This window comes from Daucus carota, chromosome 5 (genome assembly GCF_001625215.2).
Source record: "Daucus carota subsp. sativus chromosome 5, DH1 v3.0, whole genome shotgun sequence".
Taxonomy (NCBI): domain Eukaryota; kingdom Viridiplantae; phylum Streptophyta; class Magnoliopsida; order Apiales; family Apiaceae; genus Daucus; species Daucus carota.
The window spans coordinates 5,906,131-5,927,656 of NC_030385.2; the positions used below are offsets into that span (position 1 = coordinate 5,906,131).

General features: G+C 33.4%; 1 protein-coding gene across 24 annotated transcripts; it reads right to left on the minus strand.

Moving 5' to 3' along the window:
• Nucleotides 1–880: 880 nt before the first annotated feature.
• LOC108204145 (mitochondrial metalloendopeptidase OMA1-like) lies at nucleotides 881–14,569 on the minus strand. 24 transcript variants are annotated; one of them, XM_064093144.1, is made up of 14 exons: nucleotides 14,154–14,522; nucleotides 13,807–13,928; nucleotides 11,626–13,710; nucleotides 10,900–10,989; nucleotides 10,476–10,570; nucleotides 10,228–10,331; nucleotides 7,657–8,980; nucleotides 6,454–7,195; nucleotides 6,039–6,205; nucleotides 4,065–4,387; nucleotides 3,754–3,870; nucleotides 1,525–1,675; nucleotides 1,277–1,386; nucleotides 881–1,134 (listed from the first exon to the last, which is right to left on the minus strand). In XM_064093144.1, the coding sequence occupies exons 8-10, from the start codon at nucleotides 6,973–6,975 to the stop codon at nucleotides 4,129–4,131; spliced, it is 948 nt and encodes a 315-aa protein (XP_063949214.1). In that variant the 5' UTR covers nucleotides 6,976–7,195; nucleotides 7,657–8,980; nucleotides 10,228–10,331; nucleotides 10,476–10,570; nucleotides 10,900–10,989; nucleotides 11,626–13,710; nucleotides 13,807–13,928; nucleotides 14,154–14,522; the 3' UTR covers nucleotides 881–1,134; nucleotides 1,277–1,386; nucleotides 1,525–1,675; nucleotides 3,754–3,870; nucleotides 4,065–4,128. The 24 variants fall into 24 exon arrangements, with proteins under 24 accessions (XP_063949214.1, XP_063949212.1, XP_063949207.1 ...); XM_064093142.1 differs by having other exon boundaries at nucleotides 1,525–1,685; XM_064093137.1 differs by having other exon boundaries at nucleotides 1,525–1,735.
• Nucleotides 14,570–21,526: the final 6,957 nt, after the last annotated feature.

Genomic DNA, 21,526 nt, shown 5'->3' on the forward strand with positions numbered 1-21,526 from the left:
GGGGCCATTAGATTGCAATAGAATCAACTGAATGCAACCTCATATGCAACTAAATGCAACTGAAAACTGTAAGTTGCAACGGATGCATGTTGTGCCCCTGGCGGGGCCATTAGATTGCAATAGAATCAACTGAATGCAACCATATGCAACTGAATACAACCATATGCAACTATATATGCAACTGAATTCCTGATTTCGAGTTCTAGTTTTCAAATGTCATTTTCGACCTCATCTTTGGAGTCGATATATATATATACATATATATATATATATATATGGATTCCAAATATGAGGTCGAAAATGACATTTGAAAACTGAAACTTGAAATCAGGATTTGTAGTTGCATATATGGTTGCATATGCAACCACCGTATTTTTGGAAAATATTTTCAAAAAGGTAGTATTTTTGAAAATATTTTAGAGATTTGAAAATAAGATTGGATAAGGTAGTATTTTTGAAAATAAGATTGAAAAAACAGTATACAAGATAATTCCCCTTATTTTTTTTGTTGTTGGGGCACATATTTTTTATTTTGCACTGGGCACCTAGAATTTCAGGTTATTGAAACAAATGGTTTTCTGTCCATTACAAATAATCGAACTGTCAAATATTACCAAAAATATTCATTCAAACCGAAGTGAGTAGCGGCTTGTCTTGGGAGATGGGTATAACATGAGATTTATAAATAACGAGTGTGACTCTTGTGCTGGACAGTAAATTACCATAAGAGTTAAGAATGCAGACCGGCTCCAAATGGTAAAGAAAAGCTTAATTTTTCTACAATCATTAAATTAGCTAAACAAACGCTAAATATATCCCGAGGAATGAGTGTAATTTTATCAAATGTACAAATTACCCTAAAGTACCTTATAGAACAATGTAAACAAAAGAATATAACGACTGGTCAGTGGTCAATTAATGGGGAACAACTGGAAGAGGACAGCAGAGAAATGTCACTATAAGAAAACAGCACTTCCTTCCCAGATTCATACGACTAAAATGATTTTTCTGTTGACAAAATCATGACCATTGCATCTTCCTGATACAACAAACACTGCCATCAAACCCTAAAATATAACTTCGTACCAATCATAACCACTACAGAGGCCGACATGTAAAATGGCATGAAACAACCTAGAAGCAAGAAGACAAACATAATACATTTAAATAACTCAATAATAAGGAACAGCCAACCAATTTAATCAAACAAGCAAAAGCAAATTGTCTCAAATAATCTGCACCAAAAACAATAGCTCGAACACCATAAGAGGAGTACCTTAAAGTAAAATTTGAAAGTGCATTAAAATGCTTCAATCGTTCTACGAATTCCAGAAAGCAAAACATTGAAGACACCAAATTTATAAAAGCAAATAATAATCAGGATCGCTGCAAAGACAATAATCAACTCCATAAAAATAATTCTTTAAAAAAATTTAACTAATGAAAATATGTTAATAACCCAATTCAGTCACAGCATATACATATACAACTGATACACACCAAGTTTCCGGCATCACCAAATACCTGTCTCTGAAATCTCTTCCCTAAAAGTCGAACTCAGATTATGGACACAGTCACCGCTCTTAATTGTAGCTTTGCAAGATAGACGCACATCGAAATCACTTGAAAAAAGTAGTCAACTATTTACTCACAAGTTGCCTCCTGCCTCTTTGCTCTGGATGACCCTTGAGCAGAAGAAACATGGTTAAATACATGATCGAGGTGGACCGCTCTCCTGCAATTCTTTTCAACTTAAATTCAATCACTACAAAATTCTCCATAAAAACAATGAAAGGCATATGTGATGATTGATGAGCAGCCGTAAAAACATATCAAATGACCGGTTTGAAATTTAACATTAATCAAGGGTGCATAAGTAATTTCACAGCCATTTTTCAGGCTCAATTTGCCCCTGGTTCTCCTTTAATATATAGAAGTAGATTTAGTCAGAGCCAAAATCGGGGATCTTCAAATACAGGTTGCAGAATTGCGTAGTTTACATTGTCGATTTCATTCTTATGTAATGACTTGGTTAAGAAATCTCACACCGTGATAAGACCCTTTGGAGGTTCAATGGGAGCTCCAAATTTAATCAACCCATTGCTTTTTGCCAACATAGACATAACAGACAGGCTTAAGAAGTTATTTGACAAATTTATACTTCCAATTAACTGAATACGCAGCACAGAAAATTAAACTAAGCACTTCCAGAAAATATAAACGAAAAGACAACCATACAACTAACTGCAGCATGTAAAATTTAAAACAATGTCTAACTGTCTTACAAGCAAACTGAGACAAGTCATTCTACTTGCCACAACTTCATGTGATATATCCATGGAAGCCAAATATAGCTATGTATGTTTCTCCAGTGATTGTCCTGCTTTTTAATACCTCTGATTAGTTACGATACGAAGCAAAGTATGCAGCTCTACACGATGGACAAGTTTACGGAGGAAGATGCATTACTCTTGAGTGACCATAATGCATCATCTAATTAAGACGTTAATACACAAATATCATCTACAGACTCCAAAAGCTTCGCTTATTATTATCTTCTGAGTTCTCGCACAATCAAATCATTTATCAAGTTTCTATTTATTGCATAGCTTATAGGTTGATAGGATTCAACATTTTCATGTCCACACACCGAAAATTATAGTTTGGTTAACTGGTTTTTGTGCAGCCTTTTACTTCAGTTTAATTTGTTAAACATTCATATATTTATACAATATTATTAAATCTAGACATACAAAGTTTAGTCGTTGGTTTTGGTTTGTAGTCTGGTACAGTAGATTATAACAATTAGATCACTTAAATTATAGCAACTTATAAATCACATGTTCTATACTAATCTTTTTGTGTTACCAACTTATTTGCTTTTTCCAATTTGAACTATATGTTTAGCACATATCCTATAGTTATATGTACATCCATCCTTCTACCTAATGCTATATATTTCCAGTCTCAATTTTCTTCGGCCAAATCACAACCAAATGATTTATGTTTCTGGCTAGGCATCCATATTCAGGTTATATGATGATTGCTGGCAGGCCTACTCTAAATGAAGGGGAGATATACTCCCTGTGAGTAAATATTCAATAGCTGCATCCAAGAAAGAACCTGAATCTTATCAGTTTCGCTGTTATGCCTGATGTCTAACATGTCATTGAGGTGAAAATCACCTCATCAGGTGACTATCACAAGTAAAGACCGGCATACATATAGTTTTTTGAGTTTTTAAATTAAAGCAGCAAGGCTCCAGGAACGCTCGACAATTCATCTTATGTCATAGTTTATTGGACTTAGTTCGAATATAGATATGACCATGACATTTAGTTTCCAGGATGAACTATATAGTTGGAGACAAAAAGTGTTTATCTTCCCTGTATACAAAGAATAATTTTCTAATGTACTTTTCTACTTGCTGGCTGAGAAAATTAGAATCTGGTGCTTCCTAATAAGAGTGTACTTCAGAACCCTGGAGCTACTGCCAAAGTGATTATCTGAAAGCCACTTAATACAACTGTTGTTTCGAAACTATGATAGCTGCAAAGTTCTAACAGTAACAATTTAGTGTATTATATAAGGGACCGGTAACTACCTAACTACCCTAAAATTATAGCTATTGGCAGGCCATAGATAGCTGAATCTTAAAAGCAAAGTTTAAGTCTGGCAGACATGAGAGCATGAGTAAAGAATAACAAAATGCAAGCATTTTGAAAAACAACTGTCAAAAGCGGATAAAAATACCTTAACAACTATATTTCCAGTCAAACACCTCTCTTCCTGTCCCCCTGCAGAACACACGCCTACCCCACATATATTCCTTCATTCCACAGTCAAATTTGGCCCCAATAACCACCAAATCTAACAATCAGACATAACTAATTTATGAAATGGCGGAAAATTTTAACATAAAAAATAAACAAAGACCAAAAAACAGAGATACATCTAGCAAGAACACAAACACGTGAGTTAATACTAACAAAGCTACAAGAGGGGCTAATAACACTAATTTAGTTTGAGTACCAAAATTGTGGACCTTAGAGATTAAGACATGCCTTCTAGGTAGCGGAAAGAAGGTTGGAATTGGGAAATTTTCTCCGATGAAAACCACGTTCTTGCTTATGCCAAAATTCTCGTGACATTCCTCAAGATAATCGAGAATGCCCGAGTCAATATCAGTATTTTTTCTGTATTCTGGAATATGAGTGTGCGACTTGTTATAATTGATCCTATTGATAGTACAGAGAACGGGTCTGTCATCTTTTGATTTGATAGAGTTGGTTCTACTTCGTCGGGCACTCCCCGTCTTCCGTTAAGTAGTACCGTAAGGGAAAGTGCAAAATTCACCTTTGCCAGCATGTGCTGATGAACTAAGACCCTGCAAAAGGGACAAAAATCTCCCTAATCAGTATGGTATAAAGATACACCCAAATATGACATATAAGAAGCAAATAACCTAATATTACTCAACACAAACCCTCCCACAGCCCTGACTGTAACCAACATAGCACAAGTTTTGATGCGCACAACAAAGGTCAGCGCAGGTTTATAATCATATAAGCACCAACAAAAAGCATGCCAAAGGAGTCAGAAACAATGGCCAATTATTGGATACCAGCCTAACCGAACAATCAAATTATAGAATCAAATAAGAAACAATGACATACAGTCCCGTAAAACATCGGGCGCTATAATACGACTTGCAAGCATCATCAATAAACCCTAAACACTTCTAACTTGATGAATGATAATTTTGTTGCGACACGAGACACAAAAATGAGTTTTCTTTCTCGCCTCTGCATCACTGCCACGTAGTAATTGGCTGAGAAGAGAGAAGCCGATAAAATCCCCTAAAATCAATCACACAAATAGGATCCCCAAAAAAAAATATAGCATAGGGTAAAATGTCCAAGGTCAACCTTGCAGTAACAAATTCAAAAAATATCAAAGGCAAAAGAAGCACAAGGATGACATTGCTAAGCACTACTAAATGAATGAAAGAGGGCGCTGAACTAAATTAATTACCAAACACCCTGCGGCAAACTTGAGGGGAGCAGAATTACTTTAATTTCATAAACAGTCCATTGTGCCAAAAAACCTCAGGCACACATTTTATCAAACAGATATGGCGGGCCTTGATAATATAGACCGATAATCTATCTGGGAACGTACCGGAATTAGCCGCAATGGATTGAAGGGCTCGGAGAGATAGAAGCTCTGAATAGATGCTTGCGTACAACCGAGAGGCCTCCCAGCCAACAAAGCAGCTCTGAAATGAGATAACCCCGCTCCTCTTGATCACCACAGAAGCAGCGCTGTGGACAGAACACGGAAGGACCCGAGCATGGGCCGACAGAAATGACCGCCGAGGATGATAGCTAGGCCGGGAGCCAGTTTGGAGTCAGGGTCGGAAGGGCATGATTGTGAAAAACATTGCTTCGGTAATATATCTAGCTTTCCTCTAAAGGACTGAACTGTCTTTTAACACTGAATTAATTTGCTCAGGAGAAGGGCATGTTCTCGTATAATAGATATCTAGCATCAGTGCCCGTGCAATAGTACCAAAGCTACTGAAACAAATTTGAAAATAACTCACTGAAAAAGTCTCTGATAAATTTGAGTTTTGATTTCGAAGAATCGTCAGGAGGGTCAAGCATTTCAAACACCTTAGGTGCCTCACGAGGATCATAGCCAGCTGATGCCATCAGAAGCAGCCCAATATAATCTGCTTCTTTCTCATTGCTAATAAAAAATAAACAATCACTCACTATCTTTATTCACAGCTATGTAATCATCAATGGAAGTGAATATTTATAAATACAAACACAGTTATGAGTTATGACTCCACCAAGACTTAAAGTTTCGACCTCTTATTACCAAAAAACAGGATTGTGCAGCTTACTGATGTTTGCAATACAGTTGTATGAGGCAATGAAAATGGTGTTACAAATGTAGCAGGACATAAGTACTATACAATTTACAATCATAAATCCAGTAGATTTATAAGGATGCATAAATCAATAATATACCTCCGTGAGCAAGGATTGAGGACGAGTTCTGCCAGCTTCCGTGTACCTAGAGGATGAGGGGGAGGGGACCTCCCAGACCCACCAGAGAAGATGATCATCAGTCCAATTGCAAACCACAACGATTTTGTAAATCTTTCAGCATAATGCCTAGCAACAACATGCCCAACCTAATCCAACAACAAGCAAGGGCGGTTTCGTCAATTTGTGGTCGATCATATTTCCAAATATAATGAAACAAAAGATAATGTAATAAAAGCTTTCTGAAATACTGTTTTAACTACTCTGAACTCTTCCAATATATATGATTATATGTTCTATAGTTTCGAGTTGAGTGCACTGCACTGCTAAACAAAGACCATGCATATTAATTAAACAACAAGAGTAGGAGCAAAAACAATGAGAGTTTAGTAGATACCTCATGGTCGATGACAGCAGCAACCTGATCATCCGACTTGCAACTTTTAAGTAAATATTTGTACACCACAATCTTTCCTCCTGGTAGGACATAAGCATTGTTCAGATATCTATCCACCACCACAACCTCCCAATCTAATCCCTCCAAATGCCTAGTAGAGAATTTAGTTCGTCGCCACCATGGCACTGCTGCTTCCTTCTCATCAACATCACTAGTGATATTTCTTGAACTGTATTCCAAACCAGTCATCTCTTTGATCTTCAAGTCGCTTTGTAATGCCCTAAGTATCTTGTTTGAGATCGACCTCACGCGTACACTATCAGGGTGATCCTGAGGAAGAACAAAGATTTCTTCCCTCGTTCTAGAAATAAAATTTCCAAAACTTGTGTCCTTGCTAGGTGGAATTAGTACGAAGTGCTTTCGTTTCGAGTAAGGTATAGTTTCCCAACTGCCAATTGTGAAAATGGTAACAATTCCTAAACCAACGATACAAATTTTTTTATACTCTTTAACATGTTTCATAAATCGAGCAAATTTAGAGTAATCCTTGAGTGCTAGGGGAGGTCCTCTATATTTGTGATAATGCCTAACAGCACCAAGTGTCCAAAATCCTATAGCAGCTGATGGAGATTGGACGAGAAAATTACGATAAAGTCTACAGAAATTAGGGGCTGGATTGCTTCCAGGCTTCTTCGAGTCGAAGAGCCTAAATCTTTTTAACCCTTTTAATGGCTCCTCTCTCCTGCATACGAAACGTAAACAGCTTTTTAACCCTTTTACTCAAATTCACATAGAAACCTAAGCAACAAAAAAATCAAGAAGCTAAGAAATAAACAACACAAAGACAAAATGAAAGAGTAGTTAAATCAAACAGTGAGCAACCCCATACTTTACACACAAAATTCAAATGATTCAAACTCACATTTTACAAAGAAAATTCAAATGATTTAAATCCTTTGAAATAAAAAAAGAAAAGAAAATATAGATGACTTATTGTTGTCCCAGCCTATCTTCATGTGTTTCAGACTATATACAGAAACTTAATAAAAAACGAATGATTTTTTTGTCCTTAACACTGCTTGGGATATACAATTACTATATTAACACATCGAAACAGATAATATAATGAAAACTTTTGTGGCTTAAGATTGCAGTTCAGACAATTTATGAAATAGTTCGGAACTCTATAATGATCGGTCGTACCTTTTGGCGCACCTTTGTAGTCCGTATCGGAGGTGGCGGCGATTGACAGATTGAGACAATTAAAATTGTAGAACCCCTAATTTGCAGGGAAAAACCCTAATCTGCTAAGAGGCCACAAAGAGTGAAGAGTATCCGTGGTGATAAAATCATATTGCATCATGGACTTACGACTGAAGGGGGATCGGGGATCGGGGAGAAGCCGTAAGAGTATGGCTATGAGGAAGCTGCAGAGATGCTGTGTGTATGTATATAAATGTGCAGGGTTTAATTAGGAGGTTCGGGAAGTAAGATCGGACCGAACCAAAGAATTAATTTGCTCAGGAAAATAACGTGTTCTCGTATAATAGATATAGTAGATTTTGGATTAATGTCATCCTTCTAAAAACCCACTTACAATATATTACGGACCGGACTCTTTGTTATTTTGCTTATAATTATTTGTTGTACTATATTATAACTAGCATTAGTGCCCGTGCAAGGCACGGGCCTGGTATGAAACTCATATTATTTTTATTGTACACAAAATGATCAGTAAGAAATATGCTCGTAAAAAAACAAAGAAATAAATATTGGAGTACTCGTCCAAAAAAACATTGTATGAAGCTGGAGGAAATATATGCAACACCACAAAAAAATTATAATTTGAAAAATTATATATAATTATTCTCTTCGAGATAGCCAAGGCTTTAGTCATGCACCTTTCAATGAACTTTCCTAACACTCTAAAATTAACATTTTCTTTACTACGAGCTCCTAACCTCACTTTTCATTTTCTAAAAAATCTAATGCCTTGAAAACTGCAGCTTGCATGTGATTGGCTATATAACGTAAATTCTATGATGTGAGAAGTTAAAAACATTTTAGAGTTCAAACAAACCATTAAGCCCTATTAAAAATAGAAAATAATATGTAATGAGAGTATTTGCGCAACAACACTAAGCTAGAAAGACAAGACAAAACCGAGTGTGTCTGGGGCAAGTTATTTCAAAACTAAAGTGCTTCTCTACGATAACCAGGACCTAACTTCAAAGGGTCTTCTACTAAATACGCCCCTTGACAATAGATGCCAGCATCATTCATGCGATTATTCTGGACATGAAAGATGGCTTTCTTTTCACCACCACAATCATCTCGATTTTTCTCAACATAGTCTTTAGCCTCGGCTGCGACACTGTTTACAAAAACAAAGCGATTTCCTCTGAGAGAATTAGTCTCCCTGATCCATTGCCATAATTTCTCCCCCTTCTCTTATCTTCCTCACTTGCTCTTCAAGAAAAGGAGTTCTTTCCATACTACTATACTGCATATTCTCATCTTTCTTTGTCTGATACAGAAAATATTTTCAAATAAGCACTTCAATTAACTCAAAGCTAAACATCAAGTCTGAGAGTTAAGACCTTGCCACAATCAGAAAGTACATGGCAAACAAATGGTAGTTCTTCATCTTCGAACTTGTCTACTGAAATTTATACGTTTAACATCCTACAGCAAAATTTATGATATTTAATAAATAATTAATTCTAATAATTCTACTTCTCAAATAAAAAAGAATATTTTTAGCTTGATAAATGAATTGTAATAAAACTTATATTAACATTAATGGCAATGTGTTTAGACATTTTGAGGTTATTTGTTTGAGTTTAAAGGCGTTGTCGACTTCAAATTAAAAAATGTTTGTTCGTTTATAAGGTAGAAGTCAACTGAAAGTTAACAATAAACCATAAATTAATTTAAAAATAAATATTGGTAGGACGCATTTTTTTATAATTTACTTTATTTTGCAATTTTTTTAATAGCTAGTCTCGTGGCATTCTAACAGCTTACACCTCTGTATTTCTCATACTAATTTTAATATCATATTTACAAATTTTCTCAATCACATTGTGTTTTGTTTGCTAATATATTCACATAAATTTAAAAGATCAGATTTAGTAGTTTTATTAATGCTTGTTTTACTTTGCGGAGTTCTCAAATGACTTGCTCAGTTACTCAGTTTTGCCTTGGTGCATCTTCAATGTGATTATATGAACACAAATAAATAATCAACTAATTGTCGTGATGTGTCATGTTTTAATTAAACTAATTATAATGATTGACTATATTTTAAAAATAATAACTTTTTATTATTTTAAATTATTATAAATAATATATTATTTAACTATTTAAATATTCTGATATGATAATAAATAAAAATTTTGAGACATAATAGATAAAATTATAACTCCGAATATTTAATATAATTTATTTAACTTGTAAGTTGTAGGATACCATAATAGATTTTTAGCGAGTTTTGTATCAAGTTGGTCACTCTATTCATCAAAATATCTCATTTAAACTATCAAACTCCGCGGCGACTCATTTAAACCAATCAATTTCTATTATATATCACACCGTTATCTTTGACATATTTTTAACAGCAGAGCTGATGTGTCAGCTCAGCTGACATGGCCAGGGAATAGGATATAATATAAGAGAAAAAGTTATTAAAAAGCAAAGATATAAATATATGACATAGTACATATTGCAAAAACAAGATCAAGTTAGAGTTGACCTCATGCAACTAAGACCTACCTCTGGATATGCAAGCTTGATGTCTTCTTTGCCCGTAGTGCCTCTGCGAGCTCAATTTTCAAGGCAAGTACCCTTTCTAAAACATTACCACTTCTCAAATAATTCTGAAACCAAGGAAACATGCTTTCAAGATCTTGATTTGCCTATGACCAAGACTTGTGACTTGTGAGAAACGGAAAGGTGCAAATTTGAAAAGTAGGTGCTCTGACATTATTAAAAAAGTTATAGAGAGCAATGGCAAAAACTACCTTATTTAAATGCATGAGTTCTCTTTGTAAGTCTTGAACATGTGGGTCATGATTAGCCTGTGAAAAATGGGAGTTTTCATTCTTCATCCTCTTTACTGCAGAAGAAATGAACGATTTGTGAAGTGGGCCACTGAAGTGTCACACATTTATCTAAGAGGAGCATGTATATCATTTTTGCACATGCATTTGATTAACAAATCTCACCATATAATGATTCATGTACTGGACTACTGAAGTGTCATGCATTTATCTAACAGGAGCTTGTATCTCATTTTTGCACATGCTTTTGATTAGCATATTCGAGCATACAAGATATTTTTGATTTACCAGTTGCCTACTTGCCTTCATAATACAAGATATAGATCTCTTTATGAAGGTGATCTATGCTAGACTTCAAAATTTCAGCTCTGAAATTTTGACTTACAGTTACATTCTTGGATTTGCGGGGTGACCAATTTCCTTCATTTAGAAGACCATGCTCTAGGATTTCATGTATACCTTTAGATTCAAGAACCTGCAGTGTGGCAAATGTTTAAACATTTCTAAGAAACATGGAATTTCTAATAATTGTAGAAAGAAAGAGCCAATTTAGGGATGAAATAAAATAGTACTACTGATTCATAAATGTGGCTCAGCTTACGTAGCATATGAAGTGTTAATCACACATTGTTGGTTAACTGGTAAATGTCAACGCATAATAGTTATCACTAAACATATTAATTAGGTCTAAATTATAATTTATTAAACAACAATAAGAGCTTCTCCGACAGGGGTACCAACATCTATGTGGCATGACACACTTGGTGCTACTCAATTGGAGTTGCAAGGGTGCTAACTTAAGTCGCCAAATTCTCGCACACTCTCAAATGTCTTAAACACAACTTTTGTACTAAATGTATTATGTATATATCACTTCCACCTCCTTTATTATATTTTAAGAACATATTACTAAATTATTTAGTTGATACGGATTACGGAGACCATTTAGGCACCTTGTGTAGGGGTGCCAACTACTGGAGTTCAAAGTTGTCACATTTGGCAAGGATGAAAGAGAAAATAAAAAGTTATTACTTATGAATTGGTCATGCTTGGCTTCTATTGGATATGCACTTAAAACATTCAGAAACATGAGAATATTAAAAATTATTACCTGGATGAGTTGCCCATAATAAGTGAACTTGAATTTTCAGCTTTTTCAACTGGAACCAAGCTCGTATCAAGAATTTGTCAGTATCCATGTTGCTATTGCGATCCAAGGACTCAGAGGAAAGACTTAAAGTTGAATCTCCATTTAAGATATTCGTAGTGGATGATACAAAGTTTGACTTGCTGTTACTTGCATTGCCAAATATGCTCTTGACTATGCCCACAGCAACTTCCTCTAGCATATTGGTGGAACTTATAGAATTTTCCCGTTGTTCTCTTCTCAACGCAAGCTCGGCTATTATTATAGTCTTCTCCTCCACGCACTCCTACAATGATGCTTCGAGTTTTTCTTTTTCTTCCTTGCAGAATTCAAGGTTTAATATTATAAAGTCCAACTCAGTCCGTATTCTATCATAAGCATTTGTTTTCTCACGATTATCAAAGAATAATGATTGTAATTCGGCCTCCAACTCCTAGACCTTAATTGACAGCTCTTCGTTTCTCTTCAAGTGAGAAACTTCAGTTTTTTCCTGTCTTCAAGTTGATTAACAACATGCTTCCTTTTAGAAATTTCCATAGCATCTCCTCCCCATGCTTTTTAGAAATTGAGAGCTACTGCCTTTGCTCTTGAAGCTTGGTTTTATATTATTCTTTAATGAAAGCAATTCGCAGAGACTCTTGAACAGCAAAAGATGGCCCTTCAGGACCTTTTTTCTCATAAGCCGAGAGACATTCAGCTTCAGCTTTGTCTTTGAGCTCCTTCAAGCTAACAGACAAGTTTTTGAATTCTTCTGTTCTAAGAATCTGTTCAGACAGCTTGTGGGTAACTTCCTTAATCTGATCCTGCAACTTGAAGGATTCAACACTAGATTTTTCCATCAGGGCTATGTGACCTTTATGTCTATCTAGTTTTTCTTTTAGAACAATGATTATAATTTCATGCTTAGCATTACAGAATATCAATTCACTAATCTCCTCCTCGGCTATTTCCAGCTTGTAGTTAATCTTTGTGGACTCTTGAATCCTAATCAAGTTCAGCCTCCAGAGTAACTGTCTTCCTCTTGAATTCCTAAAGTTGAGGCATTAAAACACTAATTGATTCTGACAAGACCCTGTTTTCAATAACAGAGGCTTCTAACTCAGATCTTAGGCAGTGAACAGTTGTCATCAACTCTGTATTTTCATTAGTTTGATGTGTTTCAGTAGCAAGACTACGGTTTAACTCTAACTCTATATCGAAATGCACCTTTTAAATTTCTACATGGCCCTTGGACTGTTTGAGTAGAAGCACAAGCTCCTCAATCAGACCTCATACTGGGTTTTCACAAATGTGAGTTGAACCTCTGCATGCTCTTGAATTTCTGCTAACTGACAACTTAAACTTGTAGGACGAGCAGACTCTTCGATTGGCTCCTCTTGACAATCCTTATGCTGCACTGAAATATCATTTCTAGACCTATTGATATCAAGTTCAGAAGCCAATTGCCTCAAGTTAACCATATCAACGTTCTGATTGTCAATGCAACGCAACTTGTCCTGTTCCTCCCCTTAACACCACTAGTCCCATTAGCTCCATTAACTTCTGCGTCAGATGCTTCCACTATCACTTCCTACATCCAAAATATACAAAATATTTTATGAATTAATAACGTATATGATTGAAAACATCAAAGTTTAAGAGAGTATCATAACATATCATAAACAGGAGAACAGAGCATTTATACTCTAAAAACTACACAAATCACATATATTTCTTTCTGAAGCATGAAAAGACAAAATCAGTGAGAGACCTTAAAACAATGTACAAAAAAATATAAAACAATAAATATCATAACAAAAATTAAAAAACTATGACGTATAATATCCACGAACATAAAACTTCTTCCACAAAGCCCAAAAAAGTCCACCAAAATCATCACAATAACTCCAAAAAACAAATAAATTGAATTCAACAACAAATTCAAGCTCTGAAATCATATAATGACAAAAAAACTTTTCAAGCAAATCAGTCAAGGCTAACTCAATGCTTTAACACCGGTTTCACAGCTTCATTGCCTCTGTAGCGAACATCATGGATGATAGGTTACACCTGAATAACATCGTTAGTTTTTATTTATCAATTCAAAGTTCGACATCGAGTTGACTGTGAAACAAATTTCCTTGAGGGAACAATTTAAAAACTCACTTCACAAAAAATGGATGAGAAATCAATGCGAGCACGAGCACTGAGATCATTAATCTCAGTTTGGGTAAGATCTGACAGCTTACACGACTTCATTGAGCATCCAATAGGTTTCCGAGGAAAAACTATGCAAAGACGATCACAATATACATTAACAATGAAAGTGTTATACATAATACATGGCAAAGAGAAGATTAGATAGCACAAAAGCTATAAACAAAAAATGAAAAAATCCCAAGAAAAAGCTATAACATACAATTATTAGAAGATGACCCAAAATTGTTTCTAAACTCCATAATCAAATAATTCAGCTTTTAGATGCATAATATATATAAAAAAAACATGTATACCTGACAGAAAATTGTGAAAATTGGGGGTATTGAAATGAAACTGTGGTGAGGTAAAGACGAACAGCCATCACCCAGCTTCCATTAAATCAGCCCAATTTCACAAAAACAACGATTCAACAAATTTCAAGATTGTGAAGTTTAATTGTCATCCAAACAGCAGTGACATAATTCTCCATCCCAAAGCTCCTCAACTGACTTGATAGGATTAGTTTCAGAAATAAACACTGTCCCAAGGTATGCCCTAATCTGTTGGATTGCAGCAACAGAGAGAGAGATGACGGATAGTAGAAAGACGCAGCATGAAGACAAGCAGGCAGGTACAACAGAGGGTTGGTTTTAGCAGGATGAGGGTCGGAATCAGGATCGGAGGGATGAAAAGGTCATTTCATGTTAAAATAAATTTGTTCAACAAACAAGCTGTTAGGTTTGGAAGGATAAAAAAGTCTTTTTACATTGAATAAATTTGCTCAGGTAACTCAGCTTATAATAGATATAGTAGATAGTAGATTTTAATACTATTTTTATAAGATCTTAATACATGTCATATCTTTCTTTAAGAACGTGGTCTTAAATATAAGTCTTAAGAGCAAGTCCAATAGGTGTGCTAAATCAAGTCTTAAATCCAAAAATAGGGAATATGGGATAAAATTGCACTCCAACACTATGCTAGTGATGTGCTAAATCACTAGCACAAGCATCTCCTTCCCTATTTTTAGAATATGCTAGCCACTTCTAAACTATTTTTAACATTAAAATATTCATTTCCCTCTCTCCTCCACATCATTTCCTTCTCTTTTTTCCCTCTCTCCTCAACTATTTAATATTATTATAATAATAGGGAATGGATATAGAGAATACTATTGGAGCTCATGTGCTAAATCTTGTGCTAAATCACTAAGACATATTATTTTATAATATTTTTAGGGAACCTCTTAGCATAGTGTTGGACTTGCTCTAATCTGTGATTTTAGTTTTAGAAAGGTACATTTGTTAAATGTTATAAGGAAAAATAATGCATACTAGCTTGAAGTTGGTTGAAACAAGGAGAGTATAGGTTGAAATAATGCGGTTGTGCTAGAAATTGAAATGTTGTTGGTTTGTAACGTTGTTAATGCATTCATGAGTTTATTTATGTACCTTGCAGGAATACTGTACCTTGTAGGAATGTATGTACTTAATTAGCAAATTGACGTGTAGTTGTGTAGGATGGTAAAAGTATCATTTTGCTAGCTAGCTAGTTGTCTGTTTCTAATTAGATGAAAAGAAATCTGAATGTTTAGCTTCTTAGCTTCTTAGCTTTTGTCAAAGAATATGAATGCCGCACCACCAAATTGTATGTTGCCTTATTTAGACAAGGTAAACTTTCTCTACCTAACAGCTTTTTTTTCCTTTTGGCGTTTGCAGAGTTTACTTTTCTTTTTCATTTTTTCATGTAAATGATTTGCAAGACTGCAGGGAATATTGCAAAGCCTATTATCGCTGAACAAATTCCGAAGTATATAATCGAGGCATAAGACCTTATGCATGGCTGTATGTAATGCCAAATAAAATAGTTCAGTATCACTTGCATATCATCCTTGTCACTCAAAACAATAATAAAATAAAGAATTTCCCGAAAAACATCTAAAAGCTATATAACTAGATTTTGACAGCCCATTCACCACTGTCAAACGTAAGCTCAAGACTCGCATAGCTAAGAACTTAACCATATGCAAAGGTCTATATCTTTGACTTATATTATTATTTACTAAATCCATTCTTTTAATTTTACTTATACAGTCCATCAACTTTTAATTTTGTCAAGGCAGTAGGTGCAAACTTTAAAGCTGAGGTGCCTTCTTTTAGCATGTTTTTAACTAGATTTAGGGCTCCTAGCATGGGCTCAAGTTTTGCTATATTTATCTACTTTATGTCGTATTCATTGTGGCGAGGATTACCATGCCATTTATCTTAGACCAGCTTACCATGTCTTATTAAACATGATAACAATATCCACCCAAAGGTACGTGAATAGAATATAAGACTCTTGATAATTTTTCGGAACTACAAGAACCTTTATATGGTGTGAATACAAAGTCATCTAATTGCTAACTATTAATATTTTCCTTTTCTAAAAGAATAAAGTTTTTAAATGATATGACATTGGCTCACCAACAATTTTCAAGAAATCTAGTGATTAGTTTTCAAAAAAAGAAGAAGAAGAAGAAGAAATCTATTATTAGCGTGAATTCAAACCACATAAAATAATTATAATCATATGATTATAATAACTCAATACAATTTTTATCTACGGGTATATGTAGATTTTAATAAAAAATATTAAGATCTTTTCACGGCCACTTCGGAATACTTGATTTGGCATAATGTTTACTATATTAATTAATTATTTATAATAAAAAGTCCTCTTAATTAGATAACTTCAAAACGATTATATTAATAAATTAAAAGTAGAACACAAAATAAAAGTATCAAATGAGGAAGTACATATAATGAGTTTGTTCATGGTATCCATGCAGTTTAAAAACACTTACACAAAACTTAAGACAATTATGAAGAACGATATAAGCTTGGTACACCGATATATTGAACTCGCAAACCAAGAAAGCACGTGTACCATGATCTAACGATGAATATTTAGCATAGCCTTAGCCTCACTCTGCTCCTGCAACAAATTTTCACTAGCATACTTGTTCAAATGCTCTAACTACTGAGATCTTTTCTTTTGTCTCATTTTTTACAGTAAAATAAATCTTTATACTATCTTTATAAGATCTTAATACATGTCATATCTTTCTTTAAGAATTTGGTCTTAAATATAGGTCTTAATCTGTGATTTTGTTCGGATTGTATTAATTATATTAGTTTTGTTCACTATAATTTAAATATTATTATATATTAAATTATTATCCATTAAATATATTAATTTAATATGATAACAAATTATATAGATTGGTTAAATATGATTAAATGTTTATAGTCAATCTACGCAACTTTAAGATGTTGGCTAAAATTATATACAACACCATTATTTTCACTAGAGTTCAATCTTTTTTACCTAATCTTCATACTTATTATTTATAACATGTATAAATTATCTTTAACTAAGAATTTTACAAAGTTCTAATTTTTACCTATGAAAAAGAGATCAATACTACTGAGATCTTTTCTTTTGTCTCATTTCTTACATTAATGTAAATTTTAATACTATTTTTATAAGATCTTAATACATGTCATATCTTTCTTTAAGAACGTGGTCTTAAATATAAGTCTTAATCTGTGATTTTAGTTTTAGAAGGGTACATTTGTTAAATGTTATAAGGAAAAATAATGCATACTAGCTTGAAGTAGGTTGAAACAAGGAGAGTATAGGTTGAAATAATGGGGTTGTGCTAGAAATTGAAATGTTGTTGGTTTGTAACGGTGTGAATGCATTCATGAGTTTATTTATGTACCTTGCAGGAATACTGTAACTTGTAGGAATGTATGTACTTAATTAGCAAATTGACGTGTAGTTGTGTAGGATGGTAAAAGCATCATTTTGCTAGCTAGCTAGTTGTCTGTTTCTAATTAGATGAAAAGAAATCTGAATGTTTAGCTTCTTAGCTTCTTAGCTTTTGTCAAAGAATATGAATGCCGCACCACCAAATTGTATGTTGCCTTATTTAGACAAGGTAAACTTTCTCTACCTAACAGTTTTTTTTCCCTTTTGGCGGTTGCAGAGTTTATTTTTCTTTTTCATTTTTTCATGTAGATGATTTGCAAGACTGCAGGGAATATTGCAAAGCCTATTATCGCTGAACAAATTCCGAAGTATATAATCGAGGCATAAGACCTTATGCATGGCTGTATGTAATGCCAAATAAAATAGTTCAGTATCACTTGCATATCATCCTTGTCACTCAAAACAATAATAAAAGAAAGAATTTCCCGAAAAACATCTAAAAGCTATATAACTAGATTTTGACAGCCCATTCACCACTGTCAAACGTAAGCTCAAGACTCGCATAGCTAAGAACTTAACCATATGCGAAGGTCTATATCTTTGACTTATATTATTATTTACTAAATGATATAAATAAAAGATGAATAAACCATAAGGATATCAGACAACAGCCATTCTTTTAATTTTACTTATACAATCCATCAACTTTTAATTTTGTCAAGGCAGTAGATGCAAACTTTAAAGCTGAGGTGCCTTCTTTTAGCATGTTTTTAACTAGATTTAGGGCTCCTAGCATGGGCTCAAGTTTTGCTATATTTATCTACTTTATGTCGTATTCATTGTGGCGAGGATTACCATGCCATTTATCTTAGACCAGCTTACCATGTCTTATTAAACATGATAACAATATCCACCCAAAGGTACGTGAATAGAATATAAGACTCTTGATAATTTTTCGGAACTACAAGAACCTTTATATGGTGTGAATACAAAGTTAATCTAATTGCTAACTATTAATATTTTCCTTTTCTAAAAGAATAAAGTTTTTAAATGATATGACATTGGCTCACCAACAATTTTCAAGAAATCTAGTGATTAGTTTTCAAAAAAAGAAGAAGAAGAAGAAGAAATCTATTATTAGCGTGAATTCAAAACACATAAAATAATTATAATCATATGATTATAATAACTCAATACAATTTTATCTACGGGTATATGTAGATTTTAATAAAAAATCTTAAGACCTTTTCACGGCCACTTCGGAATACTTGATTTGGCATAATGTTTACTATATTAATTAATTATTTATAATAAAAAGTCCTCTTAATTAGATAACTTCAAAACGATTATATTAATAAATTAAAAGTAGAACACAAAATAAAAGTATCAAATGAGGAAGTACATATAATGAGTTTGTTCATGGTATCCATGCAGTTTAAAATCACTTACACAAAACTTAAGACAATTATGAAGAACAATATAAGCTTGGTACACCCATATATTGAACTCGCAAACCAAGAAAGCACGTGTACCATGATCTAACGATGAATATTTAGCATAGCCTTAGCCTCACTCTGCTCCTGCAACAAATTTTCACTAGCATACTTGTTCAAATGCTCTAACTACTGAGATCCTTTCTTTTGTCTCATTTTTTACAGTAAAGTAAATCTTTATACTATCTTTATAAGATCTTAATACATGTCATATCTTTCTTTCAGAATTTGGTCTTAAATATAGGTCTTAATCTGTGATTTTGTTCGGATTGTATTAATTATATTAGTTTGGTTCACTATAATTTAAATATTATTATATATTAAATTATTATCAATTAAATATATTATTTTAATATGATAACAAATTATATAGATTGGTTAAATATGATTAGATGTTTATAGTCAATCTACGCAACTTTAAGATGTTGGCTAAAATTATATACAACACCATTATTTTCACTAGAGTTCAATCTTTTTTACCTAATCTTCATACTTATTATTTATAACATGTATAAATTATCTTTAACTAAGAATTTTACAAAGTTCTAATTTTTACCTATGAAAAAGAGATCAATACCACTGAGATCTTTTCTTTTGTCTCATTTCTTACATTAATATAATTTTTAATACTATTTTTATAAGATCTTAATACATGTCATATCTTTCTTTAAGAACGTGGTCTTAAATATAAGTCTTAATCTGTGATTTTAGTTTTAGAAGGGTACATTTGTTAAATGTTATACGGAAAAATAATGCATACTAGCTTGAAGTAGGTTGAAACAAGGAGAGTATAGGTTGAAAGAATAGGGTTGTGCTAGAAATTGAAATGCTGTTGGTTTGTAACGGTGTGAATGCATTCATTAGTTTATTTATGTACCTTGCAGGAATACTGTACCTTGTAGGAATGTATGTACTTAATTAGCAAATTGACGTGTAGTTGTGTAGGATGGTAAAAGCATCATTTTGCTAGCTAGCTAGCTGTCTGTTTCTAATTAGATGAAAAGAAATATGAATGTTTAGCTTCTTAGCTTTTGTCAAAGAATATGAATGCCGCACCACCAAGTTGTATGTTGCCTTATTTAGACAAGGTAAACTTTCTCTACCTAACAGTTTTTTTTTCCTTTTGGCGGTTGCAGAGTTTATTTTTCTTTTTCATTTTTTCATGTAGACAATTTGCAAGACTACAGGGAATATTGCAAAGCCTATTATCGCTGAACAAATTCCGAAGTATATAATCGAGGCATAAGACCTTATGCATGGCTGTATGTAATGCCAAATAAAATAGTTAAGTATCACTTGCATATCATCCTTGTCTCTCAAAACAATAATAAAATAAAAAATTTCCTGAAAAACATCTAAAAGCTATATAACTAGATTTTGACCCCCATTCACCACTGTCAAACGTAAGCTCAAGACTCGCATAGCTAAGAACTTAACCATATGCGAAGGTCTATATCTTTGACTTATATTATTATTTACTAAATGATATAAATAAAAGATGAATAAACCATAAGGATATCAGACAACAGCCATTCTTTTAATTTTACTTATACAGTCCATCAACTTTTAATTTTGTCAAGGCAGTAGGTGCAAACTTTAAAGCTGAGGTGCCTTTTTTAGCATGTTTTTAACTAGATTTAGGGCTCCTAGCATGAGCTCATGGGCTCAAGTTTTGCTATAATTATCTACTTTATGTCGTCTTCATTGTGGCGAGGATTACCATGCCCTTTATCTTAGACGAGCTTACCATGTCTTATTAAACATGATAACAATATCCACCCAAAGGTACGTGAAAAGAATATAAGACTCTTGATAATCTTTCGGAACTACAAGAACCTTTATATGGTGTGAATACAAAGTCATCTAATTGCTAACTATTAATATTTTCCTTTTCTCAAAGAATAAAGTTTTTAAATGATACGACATTGGCTCACCAACAATTTTCAAGAAATCTAGTGATTAGTTTTCAAAAAAAGAAGAAGAAGAAGAAATCTATTATTAGGGTGAATTCAAAACACATAAAATAATTATAATCATATGATTATAATAACTCAATACAATTTTATCTACGGGTATATGTAGATTTTAATAAAAAAATATTAAGACCTTTTCACGGCCACTTCGGAATACTTGATTTGGCATAATGTTTACTATATTAATTAATTATTTATAATAAAAAGTCCTCTTAATTAGATAACTTCAAAACCATTATATTAATAAATTAAAAGTAGAACACAAAATAAAAGTATCAAATGAGGAAGTACATATAATGAGTTTGTTCATGGTATCCATTCAGTTTAAAAACACTTACACAAAACTTAAGACAATTATGAAGAACGATATAAGCTTGGTACACCGATATATTGAACCCGCAAACCAAGAAAGCACGTGTACCATGATCTAATGATGAATATTAAGCATAGCCTTAGCCTCACTCT